Raw genomic sequence first — 15,827 nt, forward strand, 5'->3', positions numbered from 1 at the left:
TACAGCAACTGACACTTTATGATCCACTTTAACTTCTTGTCAAGACAATATCTGTCTAGACAGGCCAGTGCATACTACCCCTTCTAACCTAAAAAGTTGCCCCATGTATCATCATCTTTACTGTATTTTTGCTGAGCAGTCTTTTGGGTGGCTCACCAATGTACTAGTAAATCTACTGTAAAAAATTAAGTAGGCTTGAACAAAATTTTTGTGGGGAGAAGAATTTATTGAAGATGGTAGTGTAGCAGTTCTTCAATAGTGATGTTAGCATGTCTTCCTTCAAACAATTTTACCCTTGTATGAATCCTAGCTTCTCCCAAAGTTCTGTCTGTGGGACATAACTTTATACCTGAAGACAAAAGGGCTAGAAACAATACTGTTAGGACCTTCCCGCTGGAGATCCTGCAATCTACAAGACGTTCCTGAGGAATGCTGTTCCTTTGTTATTTTAATGGAATGGACCATTTGGTTCACACCTTTATAGACACATAGTTACATTATTTCTTTCACAGAATGACCAACTGAACTCTTCCACAGGGTTTCCTCGAGGATCAGTTCTTAGACCCCTCCTCTTCACCATATACACTACATTACTGGGACCCATTATACAAGCACATGGTTTCTCCTACCATTGCTATGCTGATGAACATCACCTGCAGCTCAACCTGGCAAAGACTGAGCTTCTTGTTTTCCCTGCCACTTCGACTCTACAGCATGATTTCATCATCCTCCTAGGTTCATCAAAAATGATTCTTTGGTGACCAGCTGATCTTCAAGGACCATATTGTAAAGACAGCTTGAGCATGCAGGTTTGCATTGCACAACATCAGGAGGATCAGGCCCTTCCAAACAGAGCATATTGGCTACTTGTTGCAACTCGCATCAAGTTCAAGACATTGATGTTTGCGTACAGAACAGCCACAGGCTCAGCACCCTCCTACTTCCTCCTCACTCTTACAAATCTACATCCCCTCCAGAAGCCTGAGATCTGTAAGTAAGCAATGCCTTGTGGTAACATCACAGAGAGGCATTTTCTTTCACCTTTCCTGGCTGGTGAATTGATCTTCCCACAATTGCAGTAATTAACAGAACATCCGACACGTTATCGGACAGCAGCACTAATTTAATCCCATACCCAACCCATTTGACATAAAAACTGGGAAATATAATCACTACAGCTGTCAATTAGCGCGATTGGCTACATTGCTCAGCGTGTACTGGACCGAGTCGAAATAGTCTTGGTTATTGGACCCCACAACCCACCTGTGCTTGTCACCGTCCGGCCCGCACCCACACCAAACCCTACACATAAATATTATTCCACCTGCTACATCGAATATTAGCGGTTCACCTGCATGTACCCGCCCACATGCAGGACTCTGGCTTCCCCCTTGTGGACAACATAATAGACAACTCTGGCCCCACAGAGTGATTGTAAATTAAGTTTACATGAAATATATTTGAAATTTCATTCTGCATCTTCTGAGATTTCATTGTAATCCTTCTCATAAAGTCACGGAATTAACCATTAACTGTTCACCTGATTGCGTTGCCGTCTGCGTGGGATGTTAGAGAGTTGTTGAGAGAGAACAAGAATGTATTGGAAACACACTACCACCAACCTGACTCTGCCTGAAAGGTAAGGAAAAATACACTTACCCGAGATTATTTTTTTTTGTATCTCTGTGTTCACCTGATTGCGTTGCCATCTGCATGTGATGTTAGAGCGTTTTTGAGAGAGAACAAGAATGTATTGTAAACACACTACCACATACCTGACTCTGCCTGAGAGGTAAAGATAAATACCGGTACACTTACCTGAGATAATTTGTTTTTATACCTCTGAAATATATGATAGTATTCTTGAAAACAATCTTTTAATGTATTATTGAATAAAATATTAGTTAATTATCAAAGAAGGAAAAAAATAATAGCCATAATATGGACTTTTGTAAATGCTGTGATACTATGATGCTCAGATACTGTTATTTCCTTCTCACATTGCTGATTTCACCATTAACTCTTCACCTGAACAGTTTATGTTTTTGTCTATGGTATCATTGTAATCCTTGACCATCAAAACATAGGGTTAGACATCACCTTTTCTGTGTTATCATGTTTGGTTCAGGAGCTATGACACAAAATACATAATTTGGTTATTGCAGAAAGTAAAATGGTCGCCATGGCAACCACAAGGTGTTTTTGCGATGGCTCCATTTCTGAAAATGTTTAGGTCCACAAACTATACAAGTGTACCAAATTTCATGCTTTTATGTAAAAGTGAACATTATTTTCACATATCACCTGGACTAATAAAAATACCATTAAACTGGTCAGTTTGGCGCATGAAGAGTGTTAATTTTTAACCCTTTGTGTAAAGATTTACACGTGACAATGCACAGCATGAACACAGTTTCTGATAAATCATAGCTTAACACTTTCACAATTCACTTCCTGTTCAACAGTCAGTATCTTTCTGGGCACATCTACAGTACTGCCGATTATTAAGACGAACACTCACAATAATTAATGCTTGTGTGCAGTAATTCTACGGGATGTTACAGTTGATAGATATTTCAAAATATTTTCTTTAATTTTTGAAAATACGTCCATGGATACATAGAATTTATGAAGCAAACTTTTAAATGCAGTGCCATATAGGAAGTTTTACAACATACCTCACATTATTCACATAAAAGTCCCATTGACCTGGCCTTTGGAAACCAGTGCAGGATCTCAGTGTAAACGGTTCAGAGTAATTTAGCTTTGATCGGCAGTGTGCTGCTCTTTGCTTCTCTCCTGCAGGCCAAGATCTCGTTCTGCGACCTCTGAGTAGGCATAGGGCAGTGTTGCCGTACTCGTGGATACGTCCACAGCATGGTTGCCAGCTGGACCTTGTGAGCCAGGACTAACTCTGTTCTCAGCCATAAGTGGACTGGTCAGACCCAGACTGCTTAGAGCATCCAACGTGCCATCAGGGTCCACCATTATATCAATCACTGGGGATTGAGAGTTCAAGAAAAAGATATTTATTGAGTATCTTGTATATCTGATATATCTGATTTACCACGGCAACTAAGGACAATTAATCATTCAGTCAAATAATAAATAGACAAACAAACAATCAACCCTTGGATCTATACTCCTGGGAACATTTCAGGATAGAGACTCTGTGGATGAACATTGGTGTTAAGCGAATTTCTCTGAAACTATAAATATATCATCACACATTTGAAGTCCCACTGTATCTTGAAGAAATTGTGGAGTTGGAAATTCTGTGTTTATATGTGGGGGTTTAGTTATGACAAATTCTTCTCCTTTGCCTTTAAATATGACATCTCAAAGAAGAAAATGTTATAGAAAGAAGAACAGTACTTTATACATATACTGTATGTCTATAGTGCATAGAAAAATACAGAAAAAAGGGCAAAAGAAAAAATAAGCCCAAAACAAAGTTTTCTGAAACATTATGTGACACTGAAGACTGGAGTAATGGCTATTGAAAATTCAGTTTTACCACCACAGTAATAAATCAAATTTAAAAATGTATTCAAACAGAAAACAGTTCTTTCAAATTGTAATAATATTTCACAATATTACAGTTTTTACTGTATTTTTGATCAAATAAATGCAGCCTTGGTGGGCATAAGTCTTCTTTAAAAAACATTAAATAATCCAAAATTTTTACCAACCCCAAACTTTTGAACGGTAGATAATGGTAGATTTTAATAATAATAAACTTAGTGGTTTGGTAATGATGTCAAATAAAGTTATCTGAGGGCTGGAAAAAACTGCATGACTTAAAATCACTTTATTTCCACATCATATTAGTACACAAAGTTACAGTATAATGACACTAAATACCAAAAACTTTTTTTGTTGGGTCTCAGGAGGATGTTGCATGGTAGACATTAAAAGGAACAAGACAAGAACACCTCAGTACTGCTTACCTAGCAGCTGTCGTTCCACTCTTTTTAGATTCTGGAGTATGGAGGAAATCTCCTGAGAGTGATCAAATAAAAAAGACTCAATAGAAAACCATCATATGCTGCCAGAACTTAGTTACAAGCAAATGAACTTTTTCAAACTTTTTATGAACTTTTTTTAAATAATGTTGCTATAGCTGTTTAATTCAGTTTTGTAACACTGACATGATTTTGGTCAAACTCATATAAATATCATAGCACTGTAAATCGAGAATGTTCAATTTGATCGTCATGGTTTTTGTGCTCTTCCACTGCTTAACAGCTTCTTCATTTCAGAAGTTCCAAGAGTTCGGTTCAGGCCAGCCTGCATTACAGTGTTAGATTTACTGGCCTGTCACTGAGCAGAGGTGGTGCGCCTCAAACCTAATCTGAACCGTGACAAACCATGAGTCAAAAGCTCAGTCTAATTTAGCTGAGAGATCCTGTGATGTATGAACTCTGACATCTACCAAAACATCAGGACAGCTTCACGGTCAATGGAAGAATAATCACTCTCGTTCCAAAAAAAAATAAATAAATAAAACCTGTCCAAGTCCTCAGACCCCTACGTTTAAATGTACATTTATTCACTTTGAAGATGCTTTTATCCAAAATGACTAACAAACAAGGAAGGTAATTAGCACTACCAAAACGTGTAGCACACTTACTGTACATACTGTACATATACTGTACATATAATGAAATATTTTTCATTAATTTTTGGGATTATTTAAGAATACATAAATATATATCTGGAAATAAATAAATATTTTATTTTACCATTGTTAAAAAAAAAATTCTTCTTACCTGATTAGAGGTCTTGAGGAGAGGCACCTCATTCTCTGCCTGCAGTTTGCTTTCAATCTCCTCCCACTTTCGATCCTTGTCTTTGAATAAAATCCTGCATGAACAGTAATAGATCGAATGTGTGGCCTTCCAAAAGAGCTTCCAGAACTAAAACTATGAATGTTGTACACTTGTATAAAAGCATATCAAGTCAAGGTCAAAGATGCACAAGGAACATTATCATAAATATTCCCTTAAATTGATTTTAGGTTGTACATAAAATGCAAAGATTTGAATAAAAAGGGACATTCAACTGTCTACATTTTAAAATCAAACTGATTAAACAATAAATGAAGAAAATATAAAAATACATTATAGCATTAGGTTTTTTTTTTTTTTTAAATACTTAATGATACTAATTTAATATGTTGCATTCACAGCCTTTATAAAAACTAAAGCCATGCACATTTTTTTTTGATGGGGGGGGGGGGGGGGGGGGGGGGGGGGGTGTAGCATACTGAGCAGTATACCTGATTTTGTTGGCTGTCTTTTCCACGGCCTGTTTGATTTTTGCTGAGAGCTGGGAGACTGATGCCATCAGCAAAATGTCCAGCACACCCTGTGAATGCAGAATAAGCAGAGAGTGGCACTTTTGTTATGCTGTCACTATAAGAAATAAGCTGCATTCCGAGACACATGTTAAGATTCCGCTTCTGTTATGACAAAAATAAACACAGCGCCCTCTTGTGGAACATAAGCAACAAAATAAATTGGAGCTTCCAGTAACAGATACAGTCTAATCATGATGTTAACTAACAGGGTGCAAGCTGTAAGATTTTTGAGATTTAGAAGATTTACCTCCTCTCTGCTCCAGGTCCTGCGGCGGATGGCGCGGGAATCCTGACTGCTGATAGCACCGCGATGTCTTAGTTCCACACCTCTGCCACTGAGCTCTGGAGCGCTGCCTAGAACATCCTCAAACACACGGTCCTCAGCCTGAGAGAGGCAGCAAGATGATTGCTTATATCACTGATTATAGAACATACTACTGTCAAAGCATGTCCACCTGCATGCATTATTGTCCTATTATCCTATATTGTCAAAATAACAGCATTGGATCATGATCTCTTAAACCATCAACATGCCAGCACACATTTAATTAACTACTGAATTAATTATGTGAACAATGCACAGCATGCAAAACCAAAGTCCTTCACAGACTTGTCGATGTGTATTGATATAGATCTCTACAGGCACCAAAGAATTAAATGGTCCATATAGATATGGAAGGCTCTGGTAATGATGTTGTTGTATTCTCACTGAAGCTGCGGGAGCAGAGGAAGGACTAACAGAGTCAATCTCTCCGGCAACGTCATGGATCTCACGTGCTAACATGGCCAGATCCTTAGCCAGGTCTTGACTGATTCTGTAACAATCAAACGAATACAAAAAATTAATGATCTAATAAATGTAGTAAATCATTAATTTACTAGATCAATTAATGAGTAATAGCAGATTTTGCTTGTAATACAAAGGTAGCTGATAAAGACTTTCTAAGACATAAGCAGTGATGAGCATCACTAAAGATGAAGATGATATTAGTGGTAGTTGGAGAGGAGAGAGGAGAACAGGATCAGGAAAGGACTTGCAGTGCTGCTGCACCATATGTCGGATTGCTGCCCACAAAGCAATAGATCTGATAGTTTGAGTTTTAATCAGCTGGAGTTGTTAGCAAGATGTGTAAACTGTGCATTAAAACTTCTTTCCAAAACATGCCAAATCTTACTGACCCCAAACTTTTGAACGGTAGTGTAAATGACTCTTTGAGCAATGTTTGAAAACATGCGCATCCTATAAAAACTCTTTTTAAAGAATTTAATACTGACATCCTTTAAAAGTGTTTTGCCCTGACTGTATACGGTGATGCAATGTCATATTAGTATTACTTTATCACCTCAAAAAACAGACATGCACAACAAATTGCAATATAATATTTTTACACCTCTGTTGGGCATGTTTTGTTAATAAACAGGCAATTGAACAAATCACATTTTTAAATATATCACAGATTATGAAGTTGCTTCATTGTAGTAGGCTATAGAAGCTAGTTCTAAAGGCTAGCTTCATCTTAGCTTATCACATTTTTGTAGTTTGTAGCTTAGCTTGCTATATTTTTGAGTAGCTTGCCTGACACTGGCTGTTAGCTATTACCTGGCGATCTCCTCACTGTGGGCAGTCCAGTCTCTCATGTAATCATCCTGTTCTCTGCTAGACTGGTGTCGCAACATGGAGATGCCTCCAGGGCTGGGTGTTGCAGGGGCGGAACCCCCTAGCTGGGTCACCCGTGGAGCCACTTGGTGTGGGCGAGTGTGTTGAGTGGGGTGACGGTTTGAGCCATACTCATCCTCTGAGGTAGAAGCGTATTCGATAGGTACCCGGCGCCACCTTCCACCAGCTATAAGGAAGACGTATAACAGAACAAGATTGTTTCAACTGAAACATTTTCAGCCAATTATCCTTTCTAGTACATTTTTACCCTAAGGTCTGACCTGCAGGTGTACTTTGAACATATGGAGACTTATCGGGCAGTTTGGAAGCGCTGTTAGCTCTTGCTCTGGGGACCGCTACAGAGGAAGAGGCCACTGTAGAGCGGAGACCAAGCCGCAGTGCACTCTCTGGGGCAGGGCGTGGGCCAAAGCCCCTGATCTTGCCTGATGTAGCTTCTGAGTCACTCCGCGTTGAAGGAGAGCCCACACGTGGCCTCCGTGGCTGAGCAAGCGCTTCAATCCGAGAGAGAGTCCTGCGCCCAGCCGAAGGCCTCGATGCAGAACTGGCGGTAGAGGCCTCTGAAGCAACAGACATGCGATCGACATCAGCAAGGTCAGTGTCGGAAGCTTCGCCCAGTCGGGCACGGCGAAGAAGGGAAGCCCGTGTGGGTCTGGGCCGTGGAAGGGTGGTTGGTTTAGAGCTGGCCGGTGCAGGAGCTATAGTCGACTTTGCTCCTCTGGTTTTGCCACTTGTTGGCTCTGCCTTAGAGCTGGTATTTTGACCCCGGCCCTGAGGTCGTTTTACCGAAGCGTCCTGGGTAAGAGAAGAACTCAAGTCATCGTCTGTCAGGTCAAGAGACGTCCAAGCCCTAGAGCCAGCTGAGCCAGAGGGCTGAGTTTTGGCTTTTCTTTCATTGGCACTGGTGTTTTTATTGGTTGTTTCACGGCCTGGACCTCCGGCTGATCGTTTCCTTTGGGCTGCCTTACGCCCTCTTTCTCCTCCAGCTTGGCTGACCGTGCTTGTCGTATCAATGTCAGATTCAGGTGAGACAGACCCCTCCAGGGAGTAGCTCGGTGGATCTGCAAGGTCTGATAAAGTGGTTTCCAGAAAAGCAGCCACAGCCTCTGAGTCTTTTAGCATGGTGGCAGCATCAATGCCCTCATTGATGACTCCCATTTCCCTGGGCTGGTGGGCATTGGGCCCATCGATGCAAGGTATGAGCTCTAGAGGAACATTAGCAGTCGGCCGTTCCACTGTAAAGCTCTCTTGCCTCAGTAGAGGCTTCCCTGTATTCTCTCGGTCCTCATCTCCTTTCTTTCGTCTCCCATCATCTTGTTTCTTCTCTATCTCTTTAGCTTGAGCTCCTTGTTGACCAGCTTTACTCTGGATTCTGGGCGGAGTTGGCTTGTTCACTTTGGACCGATCTACGTCCATGCTAGCTGAGGCCATTCCTGAAACTCTTTGCCCAGTTTTAGAGATTCTATTGATCGTATCTACTTTCTCCTGAAGTTCTAGATCCTGTTTCTCTGATGAAGGGACTTTTTGCCTGGATTGGCTCTGTGTGCCCTCAGGAGCCAGTGGATCCATAGCAGAGTCTTCAGAGGGGAGCTGCGGGAGAGTCCTTCTTTTACGTTCAGATGCACGGATATCAGCTGTTGAAACAAAAGAAAATCATAAAAATCAAACTGTAATATAAAACCAAAGTGTTTTTGAGATGTTTATCAGGCCTTGAACCTTTTTCATCTGTGGAAAGCATGGTGGGTTCAGCCCCGGATCCCTCAGGATCCGTCCGTATATGATTTGCAGCCAAACTTGCCCACTGTGAGACCCACCTTGGACCGCCTACTACAACCAAGTCATCTGGTAGCACCTTAAAATAAGAATGGACAGTAAATTTGAGTTTTTTTAAATCTGAGAAACAAATGATTGAGACAACTTGGAAAGATTTGGGTTTCCAAGAAGCCTACATAGTGTCTTTTGATGTTGATATCGATGGTCTTTACAGAATATAGTCAAGGAATTTATAATGTCTCCAGAAAATTATGCCAATTATTACTGATATACCTCTGCACCAAAATAACCAGCTTGTCTGGTTTCCATGGCTCCAGATCTCGGACAGATGGTTCCTCTATCTCTCTGGTGTTTTGGAAAACGCAGTTTAGTCAGGGCTTGGTTATCCTCCACCCCAAAAACCTAAAACATAACACATTCAGCATCATTATTGCATATCAGAAACTGACCAGTCATTGCCATTTCACAAAGGACTCAAAGTCTATCAATTTTGACATCTTCAACCATATGAGAAAACATAGTTTCTACGCTCCTGCGTGTCTACCTTATCAATCATATGCCTGGCCTCTTCCTCCTCAGCATTGCCATTTTCCAGCTCAATTGTGTAGGTCCCTCTGTCACTTTGGTCATCTATATGTCCCCTATTTGGAGTCTCTTGAGACCCAGTGCTTTGCTCTCTGGGCACGTTGGCTTTCTGCGGCGAAGAATGGTGAGCGCTTTTGCCAACTTCACCCCCTACTGGTGCCATCTTTTTATCTGCAGATGACGGTTTGTGCTGGAAGAGATCTTCCCTCCCACAGAAAGGCCCTTCTGTCCTCTGCACACCCTGCCTTCCTCTGTAATGCTCCTGCAGGAACACCCTCCGGCCACCGAGCTGCTCTCCCAGTGCATTCTCTGAGTCACTCTGTGTGCCATCCTCATGTTTACTGCCTGGAAAAGAGGGAGAGAAACATAAAGAAACATAGTTGAAAGCACATGACCAATCACCAGTGAATGCAGCCAATGGTGTCCAGAGGGCATTTCATCCTTCATAGGTCAAAGATAATCCACAATTTTTTTTTGTCAGCATCTATTAATTTATTCAAAAATGCTCAAAAATAAATTATTCCTAATTTCTGAACAAAAATTAATTTAGCTTCTTAAAGGGTGACATTTAAGACATTTCAAAGTGATACAACTGTCCTGATATTGATAAAGAATGCTTCATTCAAAAAATTACAAGAAGAAAACCTAGTAAGTTGTTTTTATTATTTCTTAGGAAAAACTAAACTGTTAAGACTATTAACTACTGTACAGAGGGCACCTGCAGGCCTTCGTGGCTCTGTTTAAGTCACACAGTCTCTTAAAATATTAGATGATTTGACTTTTTTTAATGACAAGGTTATTTCCAGTTGTAAAATGTCATGTGGTGCAACTCACCAGACAAGGTAATGATATTTATGTATTAAATGATACATTGTGTTATGTATTATATTAAAAGTTCATCCTATTTGATTTTTTGTCACTTTTTACCTTGAAAGATGTATTTTAAAACATCTAGACACTTTTATTATTCTTTTCTGACCCTTATACGCAGCATTAAACAAATAGAACCAACAGTAACTCATCACTCCTTCACCTTACCTCTAAGGCTCCTCAGCTGAACCGGCACATCACTCTTTACGCTGTCTCCATCCTCCTCAGCAACAGATTCAGAGCGAGCTAGTGGCAGCTCATTCTGTGCCAGCCAGTCTGCCACCTTTACCTCCGCTGCCACCATGGCAGCCTGCAAGGCACTCAGCTCCTCCCCTGCCCCTCTTTTCGGCCGCTGTCGATGGTCTTGAGAGCCCTTTGAAGTTCGCTCTTTGCCCTTCCCCAAAGCCACTGTGTCAAATTCTATAGTGAAGGAGGCATGTCCATGTGCTCCGCCCTCCAGAGCAGGGATTGTGGAAGCTGACGCAACTGCCTCTGAACTAGTAGCGAGGCTTTCTCCTGTGTCTCCACCTACTGGAGGAGTCTCCTTACAGGGGATCTCAAAGTAGCTTGGTTCCTGGGTCCCTAAATTCTGTGTTGTGGCTCCTGGCCCTACCTGCGTCTTTGTTGCGGTGTCCTTACAGCCTGCATGAACGCATAACATAAGCAAGTGAAATCACATCAAATGAACTTGACAACAATGTACACTCTCAGAAAAAAGGTGCAAAAGCTGTCACTGGGGAAGTACCTTTTCAAAAGGAGCATTTTTGTGTGTACCTCAAGAGTACATATTATTATCTTAGTACATATCACATAGTACAATAGTACATATTAGTCACTTTTAAAAGGGTATTGCCCCAGTGACAGCTTTTGTACCTTTTTTTTGAGAGTGAATCTTACCTGCTTCAAATCTAGGTTGTTTTTGCTCAGAGGCCTTTGCATCGTGCTTCCCAGAATTTTCATCATCTGCGTCCCCATCACCCCACCAAGATGGCTGTCCATAAAGAGGAGTTCCTCTGTGGAACACAGCTATGTCTCCTGTTGAAAGTTTGAGATACTTGAGTTTGGTAAGCTACATGTCTCTCTTTGTAAACACACATACAACCCATCTTCTACTCACCTGACAATTTCTCTTCTGGTTTTGGTGGTGGTTCTGAAGGTCTGGCCTCAGAATCTTTTCCTCCCTCTGACCCTTTGGCCTCTGGGCTTTTGCTGGTTTCCCCTGATGGCGAAGGCTTCTTGGTTAGCTGAAACTGACTGGTGAACTTTTCGTGCTGTCCATTAAAGTAAAAGTAAGAAAGTCAAGACAGAATACTAGATACTGTCCTATAGGCCTGACTCACATTAATCGCATATTGACAGAGATTATATCAAGCCTTAAGTCTGTAAAATATTTTTGAAATAAATCTTATATGCTCACCAAGGCTGCATTTAATTGATAAAAATACAGTAAAAACAGTAATATTGTGAAATATTATTACAATTTAAAATAACTATTTTGTATTTTAATTTAAAATGCAATTTATTCCTTTGATGGCAAAAGCTAAATTTTCAGCATCATTACTCCAGTCTTCAGTGTCACATGATCCTTCAGAAATCATTCTAAAATGCTGATTTGATGCTCAAGAAACATATCGATGTTGAAAATAGTTGTGCTGCTTAAGGTTTTTGTAGAAACTGTGATACATTTTTTTTCAGGATTATTTGATAAATAGAAAATTCCAAAGAACAGCATTTATTCCAAATAAAAATCTTTTGAACATTATAAATGTCTTAATGTCCCTTTGGATCAGTTTAATGCATCCTTGCAGAATAAAGCTATTAATTTTTTTACTTAAACCCCAAACTTTTGAATACTTGTGTATTACTGCATTTTTATTACCTTCAGCGCTTCCTCTGGAACATGTAACTCTCCACGCACCACGGTAAATAGGTTGATATGTAAGATGGGTTAAGGAGAAAACAATATATATATATATATATATATATATATATAGAAATGCAAATGCATGCATTGAATTGGTCCAATCATAATTACATAGAGCATACTTTGGTCTTTACATTTTTAAACACAGCCAATATGTTATATTGTGGTTGTACAAACCAACTAAAGTGTAACAAATCAAACCTAACAATCAAAATGTGATTTATTTTGCGTCTGAAAGGATATCATAGCCGAACCGTAGCTTGTCACCCATTTTCAAAGTAACATACTGCTGTTCTTGAATACGAACATCGTTAACAAATGTCTACAGAAGAGGAATAGAGGTCAGCTGTCACCACATGCTTTCTAGCATTCCAATGAAGACAAAATTAATATATATTATGAATGGATACATTTCTCACCCCATTCAGGCTGCCCAGGTCTTTAACTTTATGTTCATCTGTAGCTACTTCATAATTGATGACAGCATGCTGCTTGTCTACACTACGAGACTGGAATTTAAAGAAAAGATAAAGGATTATGGGAATAAATAATTGGCTGTGTAATAGACTAGTGGATGCCGGGTTCTAGGTGAAGGTGGGCTGGAGGAAATTATCTTTGAATTCTCAGCAAATTTCTGCATGGCACTTTACACAAACAGAGTACAAAATAGGTGATCACTCAACTAGTTTGGCACCAATTTTCTCATAAATTAAAGAAAAATCATTTTGATAGCCAGGTTGATTGGAAGTGCATGACACACATTTGACAGACATTTGATTGGTTTGCCTTCTTTTCATGTGTGTTAATTTTATGTTAGATAATATGATAAAAGCTCTCAAATACAAAAAAACCATGGGTAAGACCAAAGTGTACACCGTTTGTGGAAAGTGCCATATACAGTATACACAGTTATGGATCCAGGGAGAGCTGACTCTAACCTTAAAAGGACAATGACATTATTCTCCTGCTTGCATGTGTATGAGTGACAGTGATCATGTTACCTGCAGCATAAGCTCACAGTCGTCCCGTCCCACGAAGATCATTTCCCGGGGAAGGCGGTGCCTTGTTCCCCCACAACTCACCAAGAACCAGGATGTCAAACTCATCTTGACTTAACCAGGCCTCCTCTTTTCCTCCTGAACTCTCTTTAGGTCATTCTGTTGAGAGGTCATAGAGGAACTGACAGTTGAATTCATCAACAGATGAATCAGACAAGCTCAGCTCTACTTGTATTAGGTGAATATAGAGGAATTATAGTAGCCTAATTTATCTGCTGTATAACTACAACAAACTATCAACAAACACATTGATAGATCCTAGTCTTATATATAAGATAATAATGGGGCCATACAGCTTGGCATGAGCAATGCTTTCTATAAATTTGCATGATTTAAAGAGTAGTACATGAGGCTAAATACACCCTGTGGAAGTGAATTCCTCCATTCTTGAAAAAATTGGATAATTTATTGCACAGCACCAGACAGGCAGCTGACTCCTCTAACAACTGAAACAATGCACCTCTTTCCCTTCTACAAGGATGAAATCAGGTTCTCTTCTTTAATGCTTTCAATATTTTGAGCAATTATGTGTCTTTCAACCAGTGAAGGGGACCCATGAGAAATGAGACTTGCTTACCTAGACCTATACCAAATAACACAGTGCTTAAGTAACAAAACCTCGAGAATAATTTTTTCCAAACAATATTTCAGCAATCACATCGTGTGTTGTTTGTCTAGAATCAAAAGGTATCATCCGTGATGTCCTGTTCTTGAAGGAGTTATTTTGAACCGCTTCTTCTCGTCTTGAACCGTCTGATTGATACCATGTTGTTTGCTTGACAAAAAGTAGGAAATGGGACCTGTGATGAATTTGCAGTCGGTTTACTTTGCCACAGATTTCTAATTCACCTTCCTGTTGGATGAGGCAAGTTCAATTTAAATGCCAAAGTCATGATTCAAAAGGGAGCCATCTTCAATTCAGCATGCTGACTAACCGGACACTGCTATGACCCAATTTGTCTGTAGCAATCCACAAGAGACAAATAAGTGAGCATGTCAAGAAGATGATGCATCAGAAAAATTATACCAATTAACAGTACATTTTCATGTAATTTAAGTCCATCTGCCCAGTTCCCGTTGCTGTAATGCTAGAACTTCCATCATTCTCATTTCTGTAATGCGAAAAATGTCTCATTTCTAGGATGCATAAATAAATAAATACAGTACATACATACATAGGCTACATAAAGCTGCATACGCCTGATTTTCTTTTATAGAAATGTAGCGTGGTTTTTTAGCTTTTGAGCGGAAATATTTAGGTTAGAATAACCTTATATGCATATGTGCATCATCATCATTATCATCATCTAAAGAAGCAGCGCATCATTTGCGTGTGAGAGGAGCGTCAGTCTCCGCCTCTGCCTTCAAGCATTGGCCTTGTTCTGTACCGGTAATGACAGATCTGATGTTTATTCTAAGATACAGTCGCTCACCATATACACCCAGCGCATATTTTAATACTTGCTTTTAATATCGGTGCGCATTTACACTATACACTATATAACGCTCATGAGGTGAAGCCTATAGGCTACACGCATGTATAGGCCTAAATATTTTTAAATAAGCGTGCTACTGTTTTCATCACGTATCAGACGCCGTTAGAGACCTCCAGTCCGTAATAGGCCGGATCGGTCGCCTCTAGAGCTCATGACAGCCAATTGCTCATTTCTATCATGCAAAATATTTGCTCTTAAACTTAAAACCGTATGTGTCCATTAAAATTGTGGTTAGTGTATAAAACACGGTGCATCACTTACCTAATAAATCCCAATGTATTTATTCCATAAATGACACCCGTCTGCTCTTGTGCGCGGAGCAGCGCTGCTCTGCCCATCCCAGCCTGAGGTGCAGCTGCGCGTCTTGACGCACGGTGGCGCTGCGGTGTCAAGAAAGAACAAGACGACAAGCGCTCCTTGTGGTCAGCATAGATGATTTTCATCTTATATTTGTGCTTACTTTTGTGTATGCGTTTGTCAGTATATTCAGACATAAGAAATGAATATGGAATTATGGACGTAAGTATAAGCAACTTTGTTTTATTTCAACAATTTTCCGATAGGCCTATCTATTACAAACAAGACCTAGAGACTTGAATAACATCGACAACAAAAGAAAAATGAATATGTACAAGTAAATACAATACATTTATGAATAAAACAAACAAAAAGTAGATTATTCCAAAACGTATTAATATAAATAATAGTGTGGCATTCTTACTAAATGTAAAAGATTTGTAAAACAGCTCACAACACAACAACACGTAGCCTAATCCAACAAAAATTAAAAAGATGATTGATAGGTTTATTTGGTTTTACTCTTTACATATGTATTAATAGTTCATTCCGATTCCCGTCAACTTCATCTATTCGCCATTGATGAATTTAGACAATAAATTACTACTTTTTTTTTAATCATCCAACACTAGATGGCGAAATTGTATATGACACTTGGGATGATTTCCCCAAGTGTCAACAATAAACCTTATATCCTTCATATCGAACATGATTTTTCACCATCAATATTTATTTCTTTGACACTCCATGGATGATTTTTTGTTGTTGTTGTGAATTTCCTATTTTG

At 39.6% G+C, this 15,827-nt stretch overlaps 1 protein-coding gene across 1 annotated transcript; it reads right to left on the minus strand.

Moving 5' to 3' along the window:
- Positions 1-2,172: 2,172 nt before the first annotated feature.
- LOC107672679 (centrosomal protein of 170 kDa-like) lies at positions 2,173-15,079 on the minus strand. The gene is made up of 19 exons (XM_016465984.1): positions 15,005-15,079; positions 13,191-13,346; positions 12,609-12,698; positions 12,433-12,511; positions 12,145-12,203; positions 11,383-11,536; positions 11,163-11,300; positions 10,434-10,907; positions 9,355-9,740; positions 9,084-9,212; positions 8,754-8,889; positions 7,301-8,671; positions 6,963-7,206; positions 6,072-6,177; positions 5,610-5,747; positions 5,282-5,370; positions 4,773-4,866; positions 3,951-4,002; positions 2,173-2,999 (listed from the first exon to the last, which is right to left on the minus strand). Exons 2-19 carry the CDS (start codon positions 13,293-13,295, stop codon positions 2,761-2,763), a joined length of 4,083 nt encoding a protein of 1,360 aa, XP_016321470.1. The 5' UTR covers positions 13,296-13,346; positions 15,005-15,079; the 3' UTR covers positions 2,173-2,760.
- Between the last annotated feature and the right edge of the window lie 748 nt (positions 15,080-15,827).

This window comes from Sinocyclocheilus anshuiensis, unplaced genomic scaffold (genome assembly GCF_001515605.1).
Source record: "Sinocyclocheilus anshuiensis isolate Anshui unplaced genomic scaffold, SAMN03320099.WGS_v1.1 scaffold1346, whole genome shotgun sequence".
NCBI classification, from domain to species: Eukaryota; Metazoa; Chordata; class Actinopteri; order Cypriniformes; family Cyprinidae; genus Sinocyclocheilus; species Sinocyclocheilus anshuiensis.